This window comes from Pelecanus crispus, chromosome 1 (genome assembly GCF_030463565.1).
Source record: "Pelecanus crispus isolate bPelCri1 chromosome 1, bPelCri1.pri, whole genome shotgun sequence".
In the NCBI taxonomy this organism is placed as follows: domain Eukaryota; kingdom Metazoa; phylum Chordata; class Aves; order Pelecaniformes; family Pelecanidae; genus Pelecanus; species Pelecanus crispus.
In genome coordinates, this window is record NC_134643.1 from 196,886,696 (window position 1) to 196,908,909 (window position 22,214).

Here is a 22,214-nt window from a genome sequence, read left to right on the forward strand (position 1 = left end):
AAGCAGAGATTCTCCACTGTTTGCAGCACACTGATGACTTGAGGCTGCCCACTGCTGCGCAGCACAGTGCCTCCCACACCCCATCCATAGAGACATGCTCCCTGATTCTCCATTCCTCACCCTGTGTGTTAGAAGGGGAGCGCAGCACCCACTCCACCACTTCCCTGGGCTCGGCTGGACCTGTACTGGAGGTCTGGGGTGCTGGGGACGCATCGCAAAAGTGAGGTGCTCTGGGAGCTTCTGTCAGTCACAGGCTCCTACAGCTCCATTGGAGCATGCACTGGGAGGTATCTCTCTGCTCCTCACAGTTGCCTCCATCCAGGTCACTGGGCTTACTGGGGGCACCACTGGGACCAGAGTCCAACAGCACTGCTGGGACAAAGCAAGGTGGGAAGGGCCCCGTATTCACCATGCTCTTTGGGAGAATATGCAAGGAAGGGCCACTTAGCCCTTTGGGTAGGCATGTCATGATCTAACGGGGGTGAACCCTCCTCACCTGGTCCAAGGTGACTCCCTTCCACAATCGTAACACAGTAGTACACCTTCTTCACACGGTTGTGCCAAGGTATAGGGGTTGGTATAAGTATCTTGGCAAAGCCTTCAGGCAAGGAAAAACATAATTAAGAAGGACCATGTAGTTTTGTTGGGTATAGTGGCCTTACTTTAACAATTGTTGTGTGTTTGGTTTTGTTTAAAGTTTTCAAGTAAGGCCTTTATATTCTTTAAAGATATTTTAGGGGGAGTAAATAATTTTATTTAGTCTACCAAGGAGCTTTAGCTTAGGGATGCTGGCTGGTTTTGCCTGTGCTAGCTTTGTTTGTAAATGTTCAGCAATGCTCTTAAAATTAGCACCTTGCCCAGAGACTGGCTGGCTAATGATCATGTCCCACAACAAGATATTGTTATAGGTAGCTGAAGCTGCTGTAGTGACTAAAGGACACTAACTGCATCTTGAAAGGCCATGAATATGCCTGCCAAATGGTCTGCTAGTGACAGAGGATGACAGCACATGCACAGGCTGCACTTTGGTCTTGGCAGGGGTCTGCAGCCAGGTCTGGTGTCAGACAACGGCCGAGCACCAGCAGCAGATATGGCTAGCCATGCTCTGTGGAGGTTTTGCTGCAACGCTATGTCTGGAGTAGCAAAATCTTCCCTTTCTTGAAAGGAATCAAAACACAGAGATTTGGGATGTGACACAGTGTTAGTCAGGACTCTGGGGTGGGTCATAGGGCCTCCTACAGGCACTCCTTCCCTGCATGAGGAGAGGTGGTGCAAGCATTTGAACGCTACCATTTGGGACACTGTGAGTGTTGAAGAAACCCTTCCCTCCCCTTGGCAATCCTGGCTTCCAGCCCCTGCCAGCCCCCTCCAGCCCCTGCCAGGCTGGTCCTTTCTGCATGGCGGTTGCTGGTTCCTGCTTTGCACGGCCTTCTCCATCCTGCTCCTTGCAACTGCACTTTCTTGCCAGGGGCCATGTTTTCAGTCTGTGTCCCCTCTGGATGATATAACAGTTCCTGCTTTTTTAATTTTTTTTTTTAAATTTATTTAACATGTGCTTGTTCTGCTGAGCAGGATTTGCAGACCTGCTTCTGCCCCATGCTTTCTGCAGCCTGCCCTTTTCAGGGGTGTCTCCCTGCCTCCTTGCTTTCAGGCCAGCTCACACCATGTCGTTACTTCTGCTTTCCCCTACACACAACCTCTTCTCTTGTGCTTTTCTTGCGCATGCTAAGCTTTTCTTTCTTACTACTGACTTCCACCTCTCTTTTGGCATTTGCTGCTGCTTTCCACTGCTGTAACTCTCCCTTTCACCCAGCACAACCTCTTGCCCTGCACTGTGCATGGCCGTGCACTGGCTGTGCTTCTTGGACCTTTGCCTTTATACACAGCGCAGACCTTCCTTTCCCTTCGCTCTGGCTGCTGACATCTCAGTGTGCATCTCCTGGCTGCAGCTGCTTTTGTCTAGGCGTAGCCCTTCCATTCTCTCTCCAGCCTGATCTTTGCATAGCATTCACTGCTGCTTTCTTGTAGCAGGAGTGCAGCTTTCCTGCTCCCTCCTACCCTCCCACTGCAGATGGACCTGCTCCCTTCTCCTGTCTGCTGCTTCTCTACCTTATGTACAGCATAATCTTCCCCCGCACATGGGCTCTCTTCTCATGCTGGCTTGCACAGATCTGCTCTTGCCTGGTGCTTGCTGCGGCTTTTTCTGTACTGTGACCACATTCACCCTCCACCCCCCTCTTCTCCATCCTGCTGTTGTTGCAGTGAGCAGCTTTGGAAGCATTTGCTCTACTTTCTTTCTGCACACAAATGGTGATCAAACCTTCCATGAATGAAGGACCAGCTTTTTGTTTGCTGCTTCATGACCCTGAACTTTTGTTAATCTTAAGGCCCAGACCTTTTCCTTGCTCTATATCAACTTCCAACCTTCTGGAATTTTGCTTCTTTCAGCCTTACATGGGCCAAATTCCCTCTAAATGATGACTGTCTACATGCATTTGTCTTCTCTTTCCTCCCTTACTTAGATGACCTCCACTATGCTCTTTCACTCGATTCAGATATTTCTGCCATCAGCGTGTGTGTGGTGGCACCAGCTAATATGTGCAGCACTTGCAGGTGGTCAAGAAAGTGTTGAATTGAAAGCTCTTTTTGGGGAGAGAGGATAAACAAAGCTATCACATACACCCCTTCCACCTCTTGGCATGTACGTATTTCTTTAATATCTACCCCTTACTTGCCAGAGAGAGCTGCCTCACCATCCACAGGCAGTACTTCTAGCAGAAGGTACAAGCCCTGCCTTTTAGAAGAAGTTTTAGGAGGAGACAGGAGGAGATTCGGGAGAGTTGGGTGGTGCCAGCTATCCCTACAGCCAGTTCAAACCATGGGATGCTGACACTCGCAGTAGCAGTTGCCACTTGCTGAGAGAACATCCCTGGACAGGCCTTGAACAGCCTGATCTCAGCCAGCTTTGCGCATCCTGTGTGAAGTGCACGGGTCTGTCTACAGAACCGCTGGTGCACACAAGCGCCTGGGACATGTCTACAGGCCCATCAGGTACTTGTAGCAGCATGCATCCCATTGTGCACCAGCTGGTGCAGGTGCTCCCAGGGAGACCAATGTAAGTAAAGACAAGTATTGGTCACCCACGGAGTCACTGATTTTCTTCCCAGAGAAGAAATCTGGAGGGTGGAGAGAAGAGAGATCTGTTTGAAGGAGCTCAGGTGATTCCTGGGTAGTCCCCATCCCTCTATCCTGATTACAAACCTGGAGTTTAAAAGTGTGTGGAAATGAGAGCCAAAATCTGAGCTTTTCTATGGGCAAGGGTAAAAGCATCTGGGCACAGTTCAAGTCTGATGCTGTAAACTAGTCCAGCTGTCAATCACAGTTATGGCAACTTGTATCAATGTATCTATTGACTTTTCTCCTTGGGGAATCTGGGTCTATAAAGCGGTGTGGATCAGGGGCAGATGTTGGCTTGTGCAAGCCTTCTATTCTTTGCTACAACTAGTTCCCTTCATAGTGTTTGAACACAGCTCTCATCTGTGCTGTATATTTGTATAGGGCAGGCAGCATCTTCCCATAATGTTCTGAGGAGTTTCTCTGCATTTCAAACAGAGGTTTCGGCGCGGTTTTTAAGCTTCCAAAGATATTTAATCCTCCCAGTGTGTCAGCTTTCACACAAACAAATACAAGCAGCCTGCATTGTGTGACACATGTTGCCAGGTCTCAGAACAGTAATAAACCAGTAGGGCTGTGGATTGAGGAGTATGCCATTCGCTGCTGGGAACAATTCTGCATGTCTTTCCAGCCACTTGTTTTATTAAAAAGTCGGCTCAATCAGCACTTTCACAACCAAGCCCACTGGTCATTCATACGAAAACCGTCTGTACAAGCCTGGGTTCCCTGGCTTTAATGAAAAGCTTTTGATGGCTTTATTTAGGTAGCAGTAGAAATTTATTCCTGTAGCTGTTTTATTCATCTTGCCCAGCTGTGATCTGTTTAGGGTTTTGATTTATTTTATTTTACTTTATTCCAATTTCCTTTTTAGCTGGTTTACATGCAATGCTAAAACTTTCCTTTGGTGCAGGGTTGTGCCTGTGCTGTAATTCATCATTCTGCTGGGGTACCACAATCCGCAGCCCAGATCCACCAGACCTCACAGCAGGAGGAGCGGTAGCGTAGGCATCTGCACTGCTGTCATAAAACCAGCTCAAAAGAGGTTTAAGTAGAGCCCAGAGTACATTCCACAATGGCAGCTTTGTTGGTGATGATACAATGATGGAAGGAAGACTTGTGCTACTGTAGGAGATAAATGGCTGCAATAGGCATGGAAGGAATTAAGTCTTGCTTCTGCTCTTTCTCATGCAAATGCTGAACATGCAGAGCAGGGACCTTACAAGCTTGCATGGTAGCTTGTGTCAATGTGATTATTAAACACCAGTTTCTTCTGTAGGGAAGAGTGAACGGGGGAGTAGGCAGTGGAGGAATTGGATGCAGCTGGTATTTGCAGTGGTCTTCTGCCCCCATGTTCTTCTCCACAAAGTGATTGTATGTTTGTCTGCTTAATTTTCAGCTCATCAAAGCAGGGTCATGATGATTCTGTTTGTCCTGGAGATGGAGTGGGTGTTAAGCACTGGACAAGACAAACAGTTCACGTGGCACTGTTCGGAGAGCGGCCAGCGGCTGGGAGGGTACCGCACCAGTGCAGGGGCCTGTGGCCTGCAGTATCCTTTGCTGAGCTCTCAGTTTTATTTCTGCTCTTCAGCACCTAAACAGCCTCTTTGGTTTATTTTTCTAGTTGTCCTCCAAATTTTGTGCCCTGTATAGGTTCAGTGCTTTGTGAGAGAAACTGATATTTAAAGCCAATTTTAAAAACTGTCTGTTCTCCTTGCTTTGTCTCCTTAATGCGTGGTGGCATATCTAGGTCTAAGCATTTTTGAGCAAAACAATGGGCGATCTGCAACCTATTGTGGCCTGCTATTGTAATAAATATGGACAGAGCCTTCATTTAAACATGCAGCGCATGCTTTCTTCTAAGAATTAACGGTAGCAAAGTAGGTCAGTGATCAGGTCAGTGTGTCTGTGTGTACGCATGGTAAGAATTAAATTACTTTAATATAAAATAATGAGTACTTGTCCTTCACTCTGGAACAGCCCACTATGTATTGGGAATTTGGGTTAACTAAAGAGTAAATGGCTCCAGAAATGGCACTCAAGTGGCTTGTTCACCTAGAGCTGCCCCAGCTGCCTGACAATAAAAGAAATATTAATTCAGCTTTATTGCAAATGAAAAGGGAAGTGGAAAAGTATGAGTTCTTAAGCTGAAATCAGGGGTTAGCATAAACAGACTTTTAGTGCCCTGTAGTGTATGTAGTATAGATGATGTGTGTTTTGCTAGTTCATGGGAAGTGAGACTGACTCAGAATTACTGTCTGAACATGGACTTGCTTTATATCATCTGGTCATTCAGCCAATCTAAATGGCATAAAGACTGAGCTTAATTTTTAATTAAATGATAAATACTTATGAAAGCATAATGCTGGAATTTGTACTATATTTATTAAATCTCTCTAGAGAATGGACCGTTTTGAGTGATTCAAAGTTTTGGAGGACACTTTAATTTGGGTCATCAGATCATCTGGTGGAGGGCAGAGCAAGGGAGAATCATTGACAAATGTTGCAAAAAGCTTGGCAGAACCACGAATGTGGCAGTTTTTTCCCCCAATGTCCTGTGTGCATAAAATCAGTGCTAAGCAGTTGTTCTTTAAATATCCAGCATGGACTCTGAATGTGGAATTAAGTTGATGAAGAGGTCAGAATCCGTCCAGATAGGTGGTTCCAGTAGGTGGTTGAATTGGTCCAGATTTTACTCAGTTTAGAATATGACGTGTGATGCACCCAGTGTAGCTGACACTTCCCCAAATACGACATAAACCAATACCCTTTCGTTGTATTCATAAACACAACTATAATGGAGAAGCAGAAAACTAGTAATAGTTATTTTATACAATTATGGGAAGGGAAGGAGAGAGTGGACACCGCTCAGCTCTTAGCACCTAAGTTAGAGAGCCTGGGGAGATGACTCCTCTGTTCATGGTGAAGGGCTACTTCAAAGGTGTTTCATAATAAAAACACAAATTGTGTCCTCTGGAATAGTCTCATTTTTCCTCACTCTTCGGTTTACTCAGGGAGACTGCACTATTAATATGAACAGGTATGAGCTTGATGCCTAGAAGTACACTCTGAATAACTCCTTGAGACTGGAGCACTATTCATGAGGCTGCAGTATACTCGTGTTAAAAGAATTAACAAGTCGTGACAGGAATTCAAGGCTTGTATAAGCAGTGTATTTTCCTCAGCATTTATCCATCAGATTTGATGTGGAAACCCGGCACGTGTTTGTTGGTGATCATTCTGGGCAAGTGACCATACTCAAACTAGAGCAAGAGTCCTGCAGCCTTGTTACAACGTTTAAGGGACACACAGGTAAGGCCTCAGGAGGAGACCCTATTTGGTTCTTCATCTGTGCTCAGTGTCATGGTGGTTTGACTCTCCTGTGAAACATAAGGATGGCTTGTGTCAGTGCATAGCATGCAAGGGAGGCAGACCTTAAACTGTCACTACAGCTCAGGGAAGTTTATTGGTAAAAACAAGAGTGACAAAAACAGACTTCTGATCAGAAAAATTCTATGGCAGAAAATGCCACAATCAGTAGCTGCTAATTAAAGCAGAGTTGAGAGTAGAATGAGTTGTGGTAACTCTGGGGGGGAAAAGGATGCCGCTCAAGGAAGACCCATACTGGTAGATACTTTTGCCCAAGTGGGATAGGCACATCTTGGAGGCACTAACTGTTTGTTTCACTGCTGGGACTTGTGCCCCATCGCACTTTAAAAACAGCAACCCTGGGATATAATCCTGCCATCTAATAGAAGAAATAGTGGTCATTCCTCAGTGTTTTCTCTCCATATCCCTCCTCTCTGATTGAATGCTAATAGCTCAATCACGAGATAGCACAAGGTAGTTCAATCCTTGTGCTAGGATACTGTGAAGATGCCCATAATATTCCACACTTGCTTCTCTTTTGTAATAGAATGTATCTCCTGGAATGATGGAGATGAAAAGCTGTGTAGTCACACCATGACCATACTTCTACCATGCTTTACTCCTCAGTGGATTTATCCATACAAATGGCAGCGGAGCCCTCTTTCTGCAGAAGAGCAGGATGGGACTTCAGTAGGTTTTCTGGGCTGTTACTTTTCAGCGGGCAAGCACAGTGGCTGCATGGCCTTTGCTGGAGACCTGCATTTTAATCACTCTCTCTCCATATTTTTTTTGTATCTTTATATATATATTTAGCTACATTTCTGTCTTCCTCTTTCTGTAATGAAATGACTGTTGTGTGCATCTGCTATTTCAGGTGGTGTCACTGCTCTCTGTTGGGACCCAATACAGCGAGTTTTATTCTCGGGCAGTTCTGATCATTCCATTATAATGTGGGATATTGGAGGAAGAAAAGGAACAGCCATTGAGCTGCAAGGACATAAGTACGTTCAAAGCCCTTCCTCCTCCTTTTATGGGAGAAAAACTAAAGGCAGAAGCCACATCTGGAAATAAACAGCCCAAAGGTTACAGTCTTGACATGTGTCAAGCTTGTATGTGTGACATGGTCCATATACAACTGGCATAAGTTGCTTATATTAAGTTTTTCAGCATTGGGCCCCCAGGCTGCTTTGAGAGTCTTGCAAAGGGTGGTGAAGGAAAGCACGATATCTATAGTCCTGAATGTGTTATGCCAGAGCTTGCACCTTTGTTGGAAAGAGGACAGTCCTCAAATGAGAACAGCTGCAGAGAAATTCTCGCTTTTTAGGTGTCAAGGTCTTTCCTTCCCCTAGAGGGAGCATCAGGCTTGGACAATTAGTCCCTTTTTCCTCCACGCTAACTTTTTCCATGCCACTTTACCCACATCCTGAATTCTGAGTAATGTGCTTTACCCACAGGGGCCTTCACCATCTCCTCAATGCAAAGAAGCTTCATCTTTGCACATACAGACCTCACATTTGCGTAGCATAGTAAAGCCCTTGAAAAAGAGTAAACCTGTGCTGGGCATTGAGTAGAGATCAGAATGGCTCTAGTTGCAATGACCTCCTAGCCTTTTAACACTGGCAATGCAACAAGGTTTTTTTGGTGTATTAGGAATGCATATATGTGGGACTTGCATGCCAAGCTCAGGTCTGGAGAGGCAAAATCCCATGGTGGTTTTGATCGGTTTCTTACATATGCATACATTTATTTTGAGTGATGTTGCACTCTGCTGAGCAATTTGGATGCCACTGGGATTTCAGAGCACTGCAGAGCTCTTGTTGAAATTCCCAGATCACCCTCATACCCTACCAGTGGCGCTTGCTAATGCACTGCTGCTAGATTTATTGCTGTGGAAATTAGTTCTCCTAATACAAAGTTAGCCTCCGGATCTTAATCATAAAATCATAGAATAGTTTGGGCTGAAAGGGACTTTAAAGGTCATCTAGTCCACCCCCCTGCAATAAGCAGGGACATCTTCAACTAGATCTCTGGCATGGCTGTTGGCTGGCACTGTGCAGTACAGAGACTGGGTCATTAGGACAACAGGGACTAAGAAACATTTCACCTGATGGTGCCACTGGCATTGGCAGGCAAGCACTGTGAAGACAGGCTGTGTTGTACCAAACTGACCGGTAAATGCATTCCTCTCTGGAGGAGCAGCCATATGCACAAGCAAATGCATTAGCATGAAAGTGCTTTGGGTAGATGAGACCAGTGATGGCAGCAAAGAAAACCAAATGCTATGGGATAGTTCCAGTCACTGTATGCTCAGTTACTGATTATTCTTAATCTTGTTTTTTCCATAACAGTGTTATACAGTCTTTGTTTCCCAGGTTGTAAATAGCTTGAGATGGGGCCTGGTTTTCTTTCTTTTGTGAAGGAATGAGCACAGCTTTGGGAGCTTAAACTGCATTGTTTCTCCCATGTTGCTTTTTCCTTTAAAGAAGAAGCAAAAGCACCTAAATCTTCCACCTTACCTTGGGAAGGCTTAGGAACAATTTAGTGATTCCTGTATTATTTTTGAAACACTCTATGCTTGTTAGTGCTAAAAGAAAATCTTCAGTACCTCCTCAGTGCTTCATTTCTAGATGTTGCAGAGATTTACAAAACCAAAGTTGTTACTGACTTTGTGACAAGCAGGTACCTTACCGGGGCTGCGCTTATGCATCCAGATGTGCCTTTGGAGAGGCCTGGAGCTGCAGCTCTGTTCAGGCTTCCCAGTACAGTTGGGACCTCCCATCTCAGGAGCAGCAAAAGCAGTTATCAGAACAGGTCTTTGCTTTTGTGGATGCTACCCAGATGAGCAATGCTCTGGTTCTGGTCCCAGCTGGACAGCAAAGAATGATTTGCATCTTGTGGATACCATGTACAGTGAGGCAGGGGGAGGGAAACATATGGGCAAACAAGTGATTTATACTGCTTTATTGTATATTCTATGCTTACTTGTGTGCTAGCCATAGATGGTTCATTAGTAACTGTCTTGTTTCTTTTTCAGTGATAAAGTTCAGTCTCTCTCCTACGCTCACCACACTCGGCAGCTCATCTCCTGTGGTGCGGATGGGGGAATCGTTGTCTGGAACATGGATGTTGAGAGGCAGGAGGTAGATACTCAGTTCTTGTCAATTTGGTCTGAAGGGGAAGAAGGGGCCTTTCTAAAATGTGCAACTTTCAACCTGAACAAGATCATTCCAGGTTTTAAAAATGTTTTTGGACATGCTCCAGTTGTTATACAGCAATTATGCCGTGCCTTTGATAATATGGTACAGGGAAAATTGTCTGGCAGAAAATATGTATTAAGTAGGCTGCTAAATGGCTCCTACCCTTTACATTACTGCTCCAAAAGACATCCTCTGAGGAGGGTATTGTGAGATCTTCTGCTTTGTTTTTCTGGACATCATGAGAAATATTAGCAGTTCAGAGATAAATGGTTAGATTGATAATTATTAGGTGTTTTTAAGAAATTAAACAGAGGGAGCTCTTTGTCACCTCTGGAAACCTGCAACCCAGGTCTTTTTTTCCTGTTCTTGCTAAAAAGGACATTTAACTAGGGCTTCAGTCTCACCCTCTACTTGATCTTGCTTCCCTCTAGTGTAACCACGTAGAAGTGGGGTAAACGATGACTTTGCTAATCCAGACAGTAAGATTTCACCCACGCGCTCGTAATTGCTTTTGTGCTGCGCGGCCAACGAATGTAAGCGGGTGCAAAAATGCACCCTGGGTCTTTGGCGCTGTGGGAGCAGCCTCCGCTTGGCAATTTCTGAGACCTGACTCAGAGAGGGGGAGCGAGGGCTGTGCTGAGTGAGTCAGGCACCAGCCCTGCTCGGCAGCGTGGCAAATCCTGGTAACGTGAGTCATGGCAAACCTCTGCCCTGTTCCTGCAGGGTGTAGGAAGGCACCCTGAGTCCCCACAGTGGGTAGGTCTGAGCAAGACTTCTGACAGCATGGGCTTTCACCAGCTTTGCTGGTTCTGAAGGGTTTTGGCCTCCCCGGGTTGCCTGTGTCTCCCTGGCGCAAGGAGGAAAGCTAAGTGGAAAATTGGATTAAAAAAACCTGCAGAAATAGGCCTAGGCAGGAACTGAGCTCCCTTTTATATGTGAATTAGCATTCCAGTTGGCTCTCTTTAATTGCTAATCTAATGGCCAATTATGTCATCAGCTCCAAAAGTGAAACGAAAGCAGAGCGGCTTCCTCCTTCCTAACAGATGTTTCCTTTCTGCTGCAACTCGAACATCCAGAAATGAAAACCTTTATTTATTTGCTGCCTTCAAAAGGCTACAGTAAGGGTTAAGACTGGCTTGTTGCAAAACAGGCGGCAATGCTATGAGAAGGCTGGTTTAAAAAGTGGAGGAGAAATATAATTAGCTAAATGAGGGCTTAGCAGCAGGTGCTAATGGGTGCATTGCTTTCTCTGACTATGGCTATGTGGGCTTGTTCGTGTTATCAGTAGCGCAATATGGTGTTCACAGTGCTAAACCACCCCTGAAACATGAACCTTTGAGATTTTAATACCAAACCTTGGTTTGGGGTCCTAGAGCATTTTCTTCTGGATTTTGGCTTTGCTATTTTTGCCCTTATTTAAAGGTTTTCTCTACGTGATGTGTGCTCAGTACTCACTTTGATGCTATCAGTTTCCCACATCTTTGAGATTGCGTTAGACTGAACTAAGCCATTTTAGCCCTTGATTCTTTATTTTAATCTCTGTTTTTAAAAAGCTGTGAGAAGACAACATCTGAAAGATGCTAGAAGCTGTGTTTCTATTTGACTATAAAGCGGATACTTGTCACAAGCGAAATGTCTTCATCTATAGTGTTCAGATGCTAAAGAGATGAGAACTTATACACACAGATGTAAATCTGTAGGCATTAAACAGAAAGACTGTTGCTGGTAGAAAAAACAAGGATTTGCCCCAGCAAAATGAACTGCCTTCAGCGTAAGTGCTAGAAGGAGCTGAAGCAGGCGATTGCTTATTGCTGGGGGTCAAAGCTATCCTGGGAGCTGAGGGTCTCCATCAGCCTTACCTTATCTTTGCCTGGCTTTTGTATTGTTTTTAATCCTTAATCTTAGATGTGTTTCTTGCTATTTTAAATTGCAGCATGTGAGAAGCCAGTGGCTCTGATAAGACAACTGCAATTTGCTTATAGCACTACCTCACAAAGTATTAAACATTATTTAGTGTTTATTTAATCTCACGGGGTTGGTAGGGCTGGTGGGAGCATGTTGCAGTGATGCCGAGGCAGCGCTGACAGGGCTGTCCTGGTCTGGCTGGGGCTGTTGCACTGGGGGGACAGGACGGACCTGCTTGCCAGCACTGGCTTTGCGCTGAGCTCTTGTCCTGGTGGGGCGGAGAAAGGAGCAGAAGTCATTTGCTGGGAAGGAGTGTTGCTTTTGATAGGCCAGGTTAGGACAGACAGACTAACAGCCAGCTGGAGAGAGGTCAAGAACCAAGACTCTTCCCCACTCCCACGTCCCCCGGAGGGTTTCCTAAACATTGTGGGGAGATGCACTGCATGTCCCTCAGCAGCTCAATGCAAGACAAGTGTCGGGGGACCCAAATGTAGGGGAGGAGATCGACTGCCCCCCTCCATGTGCCCCCCTGCCACTTCAGGCAGTTCCTGAGCTCTTTCAGAATCTGGCAAGACTTGCTTCCCTACAGGGCATCTGGTCCGTGCTACTCTGCACAGCAAAACCTGGCTGCAGGAGAGAGAAGTGCCTTTAATATTTTCTTCTTTTCTTTAAATCTTCTTACCCGCTTCATCCACAGTGTGAGTGCAAAGCTACATGCTGTGTTAGGAAATAGAAGACCTTCCTTCCATCGTCTTTGTATAAAAGCAGGGAAAAGAGCTGGTTTTGGTTTTAGGCTTGTTCGGGTGAATCTCATCTTTCTCACCCTTATGTGTGATTTGTATCACAGATACCTCTGACAGCAGGAATGCTGTTAGTATTTACAGTATTAAAGAAAGAAATAAATAATAAACACACCCCCACCATCAGCATTTCAGATACCTTCCCTCCAGATGAGTAGCTTGGCTATTGGAAATACTAATTGCCCCCAGTTCCTACCAGAGGCAATACCAGATGGTAAATGTTGTCCGGACAGGACGGAATATTTTTATATGCTTAATTCCACACTTGGAGAGGTAGGGGAGGCTTGTTTGTTCCTGGGTTATTTTTATGGTCTTATAATGGGACTCGGCTTCATGATTTGGGTGAGAAGTGTTCCTCCCATGTCCTTCAAGGCTCACAGCTGAGCCAAAAGAGACATCCCAGGGAACAGTCAAAATGGCATCTTGTGAAAATGGGGATTTTAAATTAAGTTTAGTCGGCCACATTACCACACCAAATACATCTTTCTTGTCCTGTCTCTAGGCTCCATTGGAAACTTCTCTGTCTGTTGCTCATTCCCACTTTGTGGGTTTTTTGTGTGTGTGTGTGTTGCAGACCCCCGAGTGGCTGGATAGTGACTCCTGTCAAAAATGTGATCAGCCTTTCTTCTGGAACTTCAAGCAAATGTGGGACAGTAAGAAAATAGGCCTCAGGCAGGTTTGTATGCGTCCTTTGGTGTGTTAACATGGTGCGATTAGGCTTTTCTCTCATAATAGAGAGAAAGCCTTGAGAACTTGCACTTTGTTCTTCCACTGAGTGCTCGATAGTGGGACAGTGGGCTCCCCTCTGATGAGGCTTGGGTTTGTGATTGGGAGGAGCACACTTCTTTTTTCTTCTATTTTTTTTTCTTCTTCTTCTTCTTTGTTTTTTGTTTGTTTTGTTTTGTTTTTTTTTTTTCCCCCCCAGACAGTCCCAATAGCAAATGCATGTAATAGGCCTTGGGCTGAGTAAATTGGTTTGGGGCCTTCCATGGCTTTAGCCATGTGGGATTTTGCTTATTGTTAGTTGAATGTGTTGTAGAAAGAAATTTGCAGCTGGTTTTTGGAGATTGTGCTGGAACCAAAGTTGTTTTCAATGAGGCTGGGTAAACATCTGTAACTGCTCAGGCTGCGTTGGAAAAGGCTTATTGGTCTGCTTGGAACACATTGCTGCGTTTTCCTGCCCAGCAGGAGAGGGCTGGATGTGGATTGCAGACTTTTGGGAAAGGGGCATAAAAATGCTGAAAGTGATGTTCTCATGGATCTTGGAGAAGTCAGGTGTCTGGGGCAGAGCTGAGCTGCATCTTCTCTTTAAGTAATGCTCATCACCAGAGAGCCTGGCTCTCCTGCAGCTGGCGAGGCAGCCTTGTGGTCCTACACAGCCAGTGCATGAGAAAACACGACATGGGTAGCATCAAAATGCAGAAATACTAGTGCTTCTGGGGCTGAAAATAGCCAAAGGAGTTGACTGAGATGATTAGGTAGTAGATGTTTATACTTAGAGGCTGGGATGAGCCTCCAGAATGACACTGTGGTAGTGTAGCCCTGTCCTACCTCGAGCTGGAGATGTTTTAACGCTTCATGTGCTGCTGAGTGCTGGTGTCATCCCGTACAACCCAAAGTGAGACTCCCAGGGACAGAGGTAACTACAGCTCCCAGCCCTGCAGCAGATGCCTGGCTGGCTGGGACACATCTCCTGGGTGTGTAGGGGGACTCTTTGTCCTGTCCTTTCGTCTCTAGCTGTGCTAACAAAAAGAGGACAGCTTGGACTTTCTTCTTCCCTGTTAAAACTGGTAACACTCCATGTAGAAGCCCTGACCCACAGCTGCGTCCACAGATGTCAAGTGGTGGAGTTGGCAGTGATTTACTGGGTGGTGTATGGTGTCACCCTGGAGCTTGGGAGAGTGGTAGGGTCCACCTCGCCTGGGCAGTGCTTTATCTGCCATTTCCCAGTGTCCATGCTAATGATCAGCTGCTGCTTGCCCCAGGTAGTGGAGGAGGGGGAAAAAAAGTAAGATTACGCACACACACCACACCACCACCCCGCCCCGCCCCGGCAGCTTTATTCTGAAGTCCTTGCCTGTTTTCCTTCATCTTCCCTGGAAGAGTCACTTTCCTGTTTGCTGCATCCTTGGCTGGGTCTTGGTGGAGTGAGATGGTAGAGCCAGTGGGACTTGAGCAGTGGTCTGGGCTTGTGGCTGAAGATGTCTTTCCTCATGTTGTCTCCTACAGCATCACTGCCGGAAGTGTGGGAAAGCCGTGTGCGGCAAATGCAGCTCCAAGCGCTCCTCCATCCCGCTGATGGGGTTCGAGTTCGAAGTGAGGGTCTGCGATAGCTGTCATGAGTCCATAACAGATGAAGAGTAAGTGGGGACACTGACCGGGCTTGCACTGGAGTGCGGCAAAGCTCCTGCATCTGGGAGTGTCTGGGTGGATGTGAGGCTCCGGGAAGGAGCAGCCCAGCAGGGTGGTCCCTGGGCTCTTTTGGCAAGATAAGCCTCTGCAGTGCCTACCAAACAGGGAGGGATAGAGCGCCCTCCATCCTTGCTCCTCTTGTGCTGGAAAGGTCTTAGTGGAGTTTACAGAGAGGTTGCTGAATTAATGATTTGCAGCAACATTCAGATACTTATTTCCTCAATAGAGAACATTTTGGGGGAAAAACCTGCAGTCACAGTCTTTGCTGATTTTTTGATTTCTTTCTTCAGGCGGGCACCCACAGCTACTTTCCATGACAGTAAGCACAACATTGTTCACGTACACTTTGATGCCACCAGGGGATGGCTGTTGACCTCGGGGACAGACAAGGTTATTAAGGTAGGAGCGAGGAGGTTGCTCTAGCTCCTGTATTTCATTTCCCCTTCCTCTCCCATGTGGTTGCAGGTATGTCCTACCTACTTCCTTCCACCCAGAGACCTCTCACTGATGGACTTCTGCCCAATAAGGGCCAAGGAGGTCTTGGTCTATGAAGTTATTGCCTGAAGGGGATGGGACAAGTGCTCACTGTAGCTTTTCCTCTGGGAAGACAAACTGTATTTCAACATGGTGAATGTTTGTGTGGCTGGTAAAGAAATAGCTAAAACAATGAATAAGTTTATAACAAGGTTTGAATAATTTAAAAAAAACCCTCACAATGTGTTATCACTATGCTAATCATTCAAGTTAACAATATAATGTGGGTTTTTTGGTTTCTCCTAAGGCCAGCTATGAACCTGGCTCTGAAAGGTAAAGCATAGTGACATACAGAATGCCATCTGATAAACCTCCACCAGTTGATCATGTGGATCAACGCTACATGAGTGCTGGAAAATGAAATCAAACTTCTTCAGACTTGCTGCATCCACCTCTAACCACATAGCCTCTCTTAAGCAAAAAAAAAAAAAAAAAAAGTGAAAATTATTTAGAGATTACATTATATACTATATTTTATTATCTTTTATCTTTATTATCTTTATTCACTATGTTGTTATATTTTATTATATTAACAGTTGTGGGATATGACACCAGTAGTGTCTTGATGGTACATCAGCAAACTTGAAAGGTGATACAGAAGAAACAGATTTCCTAACCCTAATCATGCTGAAGATGATAGATAACGCTGGGCGCATACGGCAGATGAGAAAGGAATTAATGCGTTTACAACGATTTTATGCCCTCTGCTTGATCAAGGCTGAATATTTGCACGGAGACTCTTTCCACTTATTCTCAAAATATACAAGAAGGTATTTTTTTAACTAATGGTTTGTACGATCTGACTTCAGTTGTCTTGAGTTTGTTTGGAAATCTGTGTGCAGTGCAATTTTTAGTTTTTATATTTCACTGTCAAGATACTTGCTGCTTTGTATGGAGGGTTCTTGGGTTGTGTCTTACCACGTGAGTTTTCGGTATCAACATACTGTATAAGGCAATCGGCTCTCCCCGCAGCGAGTACTTATTGTTTTGGGATATTTCTGCTGACCATGCTCTCTTCAGTGGAGGAACTCCAGGCACGGCATTATGTGTTCTCTGGGTGCATCACCACAGAGCTGATGGACTATTGCAATTCCTAAAAGGGCTCTACCATCTACTTGTCCTAGTGGACGTCATCAGAAGAGCATTTTATTGGTTTGGAGTAACTAAAATCCAGCTTCCTGCCTCTTTCCTTGCTGCACAAGTCGCAAAACCAGGGGGCAGGTTGCTTAGCAACTAATTTCTACAAAAACTGAAATAGTTTTCCATCTCGGAGCATTACAAAGGAGCACACAGACCCGTTTGAGTTTGATGAGGCTGACAGGCTGATTCAAATTAAATTATTGGCAACAGGAACTTTTGGAAGTGTGTGCATGGGGGGGCAGGTCTCAAACTGGTCTAGGTCTGAAAAGTCTGGTTTACCTCTACCTCTACCTTGCGCAGCAACATTTCAGCGTTTACCTGTCTGTGTTGTTGAAGATGAATTTGATTTTCCTGTTTTCCATATGGTTAGTCATATTTATTTTTTAAAATGTTGATGGTTTTTATTAATTTCCTCTATAGACCAGAAACTGATATTGCTGAATGACACCCATTGTCCTGTAGTCATATTTTACGGTTTCTTTTAAAAATAAAAAGTATTTAAAAACCTGGATTGACCAAAATTACCTTTTTAGAAGGATGTTGTCAAGATGAATAAACAAAAAAAGCCTTTTTTTCCAAAGGGAGCTTATCTGAAGAGTCAACTCTCTGTTCCTTTAATCCATTTCACTTTTTAGCATGCTATTGCTGACGCGTTTTGAAGAAACTGGTGTAGAGAATAGAGCTGCAGACCAGACCTAGGGCTTTCCTGTATCTCCTATAGAAGCAGGCCTCATGGTCTGTAGCTGCTGTGACACAGCACATCAGTGGTGCTCAGTCTTGCCCCATTTTGGACTTTACTTTTCCCCCCCACAGTGGGGAGGCTGTGATGTTTACCACTACAGAGCACATTGCTACCTAGAGAAGCCTTGTGTTTTCCCTTGAGTGATAACACCAAAAGAAAACAAAGCTTCTCCTTTGTTTGCCCAGCAGTAATTCACTTTTGAGGGAACAGAAAGGTTAACATAATCCATGGCATTAATTCTAGACCGGTGAGCTGCCACAGTAAATGGTGAGCGGACTTTCATGTGCATGTCGCAGGACTGCTACGTATTTTCAGGGAAAATTCTCTTTTTAAACATCCTATAAACTGTGCTTAAGCATCTTGCAGTCATGTTCTCTGAAATGATGCCACCTTGGCTCTCCTGGTCATACAGCCTGTTGTTGGTTCCCCTCTAGGCAGCATATTTTAAAGCATATTTTCAAACATAATTCACACAGCACTAAAAAGATTCTTTTTCCAGCTTGAATGTTAATTGTTTTCTAAGTCCTCCCACTTTCTCTCCTGGAAGCTAGATGCTTGTTTCCTCTTGGAAGGCTTTTCATTACACCTTGTGCATGTTTTCTGATGACTGAAGTGTTCTTGGCTGATGGAGCTATGCAAGATGAGCAAGTTGCCTGCCAATATTTCATTCCAGCTGGAGAAGATGTATGAAACTTTGCTGGACTACACTGTTCCACGTTACCTTGGGCTCAGGGCCTTTTCGCTGAAGACCTGACTTGCTTTGCTGTGCAGAGAGTATCTCTCACAGTGACAGAAACATGAGAGCACTAAAGTGAACTTAAATCACTGTTCAGCGCTCTGTTCCTGAGGAGCTGTAGCGGTTGCAACGAGCCTGGGACTCCAGCATGAATTGTGCTTGCACTGATGGAGCAGTGAAGTCAGCAAGCTGAGGATCTGCCCCTGAGTCAATGCCTAGTCCTTTTGAACATGTAACATTCAAACAAAGGTGAGGAATCAATTCCAAAGGAGACTAAATTTGGGAGCAAGGTGTGTTTGGACTGCTCTGCGGTAAACCTTTGGCCATCCCTGCTTCTCTTCCAAGCAGCTGTGGGTTCAGCATTGCTTATGGGTAGATGCTGGGTATACAAATCCATTTTGCAAAATTTCCCTTGCTGTTCTTTCTGACTAAACTACCTGCAGGGTTATCTGAATTTACCTTGAACATTCCCTTATCTTGCAGTCTCTAGACAGACTGGTCTTGGCTTAGAAAGTGATATAAGCTCAAAGTAAAGCTGTCGGTGAAGGGGAGGTATGTCCCTTTGCTATGACCTTAACAGCTGTAATGTAGAGATATGAAGGGAAAACAGGTGTCTCTAATTCAAACAATAATTCCTTTACCTCCCAAATGAAACAAGAATGATTTGATGTTGGGTGAGTTAAAATGCCTGCCTTCCTGTTCTGCTATGTTAGGGTAACAGTCTCGATTTCTTCTGTCTTCTAGATCCACACAAAAAGGGATCCCTGTTGCCTGGTCTTTTTTATTTCCATTTTCGTTGCTGAATAACAAATCTGTGCTATTTTTATGAATTGCATTATTGGGGGGGGGTTAGGGTGGTTTTTGGTACAGATGTAAACTATGCAGCACCCCACACACACCCCCACACACTCAAATGAAGCAAAGTCCCTTTTTCCCCCAGGGTTGCTGAAGTGCAGCAGCAGGCTTTTAGTGATACCTCTTGCTGTGCCAAGGGGCGTACAAACAGTGCTGGCTGCCTTCTGCTCTTCACTTTAGAAAAATTGATTTTAATTTCTCTCTTAGCTGGTGCTTCCTTGGGGGAAGAAGCAGTGTTCTTCAGAGTATCTACCTGCCATTCTTGGTTTTAAAATGAACAGTATCTGTAGCATGTAGGCAGGTGATGGGGCAGGCACTGGTCACATACACAGTGCCTGAGCAGCTGACTTGAGCCACTTGTGTTCGAGGTGGCTGAAGGAAGATCAACCTGAGCCCCAAACTGCAGTCTTTTTAAGCTGGAAAAACTTAAGTAAAGGGAAAAGTCTGTGGGTAATTGCTTGCAATGATAGCACTTCCAGCTACAGGAGACTATCATAGAATCACAGAATGCTTTGGGTTGGAAGGGACTTTTAGAGGTCATCCAGCCCAACCCCCCTGCAGTGAGCAGGGACAGCTTTAACCAGATCAGGGTGCTCAGAGCCCCGTCCAACCTCACCTTGAATGTTGCCAGGGATGGGGCCTCCACCACCTCTCCGGGCAACCTGTTCCAGTGCTTCTCCACCCTCATTGTAAAAAATCTCTCCCTTATATCCAGTCTAAATCTGTTCTTCTTTAGTTTAAATGCATTATTGCTTGTCCTGTCACAACAGGCCTTGCAAAAAAGATTGTCCCCATCCTTCCTATAGGCTCCCAGAGCAGAGTAGAGGGACATTGTTAGACGTGGTTGAAACAGGGTAGCACATAGGGCAAAAAGTCAGCCAGTGTAACAGAATAATCCTGAATGTTGATGTTAGTGTGCTCAGCTGTTAGCACTCTTGTCTACAGCTGCTTTTTACAGTGAAGCTCAAGTGACCTCCCCACCTTGTCCTCTCAAACTTGGGGCCATCACCTGAATGCCAGCACATTGACTCTTAGCACATCAAAAGTGGTAACTGTGCTTTGCCTGAGAGGGTGGGATGAGTATCTCCAGTACTGGGAAAAGGAGGGATCTGCTCCCTCTGTGTAGGGTTGGTTGCTGATAAGAAGGTGGATGGCTGGATGCACAAAAAGGATTGTGCATGATCCAGAAAAGGTGTAGGAGGGAAAAAAGTTTGCTTTATGCCTGCTGAGGAAATCACTGTTAGAGAGGAATATGCAACTTTTTTCCCAACTGTGTCCAGTTCTGGGCTCCCCAGTACAAGAGAGAGATGAAGTCACTGGATAGAGTCCAGCACAGGGCCACTAAGATGACGAAGGTACTGGAGTGCCTCTCCTATGAGGAAAGGCTGAGAGAGCTGGGACTGTTCAGCCTGGAGAACAGAAGGCTCTGGGGGATCTCATCAATGGGTATAAATAACTGAGGGAAGTGTGCAAAATGGACGGAGCCAGGCTCTTTCCAGTGGTGCCTGGTGGCAGGACAAGAGGCAATGGGCACACACTGAAACACAGGAGGTTCCCTCTGAACATCAGGAAACACTTCTTTCAGTGTGAGGGTGACCAAGCACTGGCACAGGTTGCCCAGAGAGTTTGTGGAGTCTCCCTCCTTGGAGGTTTTCAAAAGCTGTCTGCACATGGCCCTGGGCAACTGGGTGTAGGTGACCCTGCTTGAGAAGGAGGGTTGGACCAGATGACCTCCAGAGGTCCATGCCAACCTCAGCCATTCAGTAATTCAAAGTCCATTTAATGTCTGCATCTACTGCATGGGTTAGAAAATAAAATAAAAATTAAAAAAAAAAAATGTCTGTCTCTTTAAACCTAAAATACTAGGGCTACTAACAAATTAGTGGATGCTACATATGCCTGTCCTTGCTGCTTACAATAGGGTTTGGGTAAGAACACCCAAAAGTCTGGTTTGAAGCACACAGGAACTAGGTCTACAATGTGCGGTTTTACAGGGCCATGTCCTTTCCAGGAGACCACACTGAGCATATGGGATGTTTTCAATTAGGATTTAGAAGACTTTGTTTCTATATGTGACAATAGTATGCAACAGTAACAACAATCTCCTTTTTTCTGGATGGATTAATGTGCTAGATCCCTTCAGCATTGGCCTCTTATGTAATATTGAGGAAGACACGGGTTTTTCTCTTCAAAATTGCATGTGAAATTTGGCAGGAAATCTTTGCTCCTCAGTAGAAGAAAGTAGTCCCTAGTTTGAAAATAACCCGAAGTTCTGGAATTTAAGTTTGAGATTAAGTCTGTGTGGTCACATGTGACTTTTCATTGCATTTTCTCAGTTCGGGGGATTTTTCCCGTGTGACCGATCTCTGGCCATCTCTGAAATATTGTTTGCTGCAGGACAACATTGTGCTGCTAAGAACAGAAAGAGGTTGAGTTCAAAGGCATTGAAATTGGTGCCGTGTGGGGACATCGAACTCAAAACAAAATGAAAACAAGAGAGCACAGTCTACTGGCAAAGTCTTTGCAAAGAGGTGCCAAGAGACAATGTTATTAGCATGCAAAAAAAAGCCGGTAGTGTAGAAATGAGTATTCATCGGAGCTGTACAAAGCCGAACCGTCCCCTGTCCCAGCACTGTAAGCTGACCAGCAGCCCTGGTCAGGATCCAGAAGCCACGAGGAGCATGGAGTTGTTCTAGCGATGGGGTGGTAGACTGAGTCCGTGAAGATCTGACTTCAGTTTCTTGTTCTTTGGTTTGCTTGCCAAATAGTATTTATCTACCTCAAGTAGTGCAGTGAGAAATGCATTAAATGCAGAAGCACTTTGATACTTAAACAATAGGGAAGAGACACATCACTACTGAGATGGTGCCAAGAGGTACCAGGCCCTACAAAGATACAGGTTTTGCCTCTCTCCAGTTACTTGTTCTCTATACGTTTTATCACCTTTGTACTCTCCAGGCTTCTTCACACAATTTTCTTCATCCCTGGTCACTGAATTCAGCACCTTTGCAGATACCAACCAAATACAAACATTTTATAATAGCTCAGGGCTTCCCTCACACGTGAAAGACCTATTGTTAACACCTCTACTTTGTCCTGTCACAAGAAAGTTCTGTGGGGTTGCCACCACCAAGTAATCAAGAAAGTTTCAGAAAAAAATGAGTCCATGAACTTTTTTCATCTTTGTCATTACCACTAGTTTCAGGTGTGGTTTAGTTTTCCAAAGGCTGAGCAGTGCTCCTGACTCCCTACTTGGTCAGTGAAGTTCACCATACTGACCAGTATTTTGGGGGCTTTGTTGTCTTTCAGAACAGAGGGATTTTACATGAAAAGATCTTACTGGCTTTTGTTCA

At 45.0% G+C, this 22,214-nt stretch overlaps 1 protein-coding gene across 1 annotated transcript in view; it reads left to right on the forward strand.

Annotated features, from left to right (window-relative positions):
• Positions 1-16,987, forward strand: part of WDFY2 (WD repeat and FYVE domain containing 2) — a 65,941-nt gene extending 48,954 nt beyond the window's left edge. Inside the window, exons 5-12 of the mRNA XM_075717067.1 lie at positions 4,571-4,721; positions 6,371-6,483; positions 7,415-7,541; positions 9,575-9,680; positions 13,017-13,118; positions 14,672-14,802; positions 15,145-15,253; positions 15,925-16,987. Coding sequence (XP_075573182.1) covers positions 4,571-4,721; positions 6,371-6,483; positions 7,415-7,541; positions 9,575-9,680; positions 13,017-13,118; positions 14,672-14,802; positions 15,145-15,253; positions 15,925-15,954 — 869 coding nt within the window. The 3' untranslated portion in view covers positions 15,955-16,987. The remainder of the gene's footprint in view (positions 1-4,570; positions 4,722-6,370; positions 6,484-7,414; positions 7,542-9,574; positions 9,681-13,016; positions 13,119-14,671; positions 14,803-15,144; positions 15,254-15,924) is intronic.
• The last annotated feature ends 5,227 nt before the right edge of the window (positions 16,988-22,214 follow it).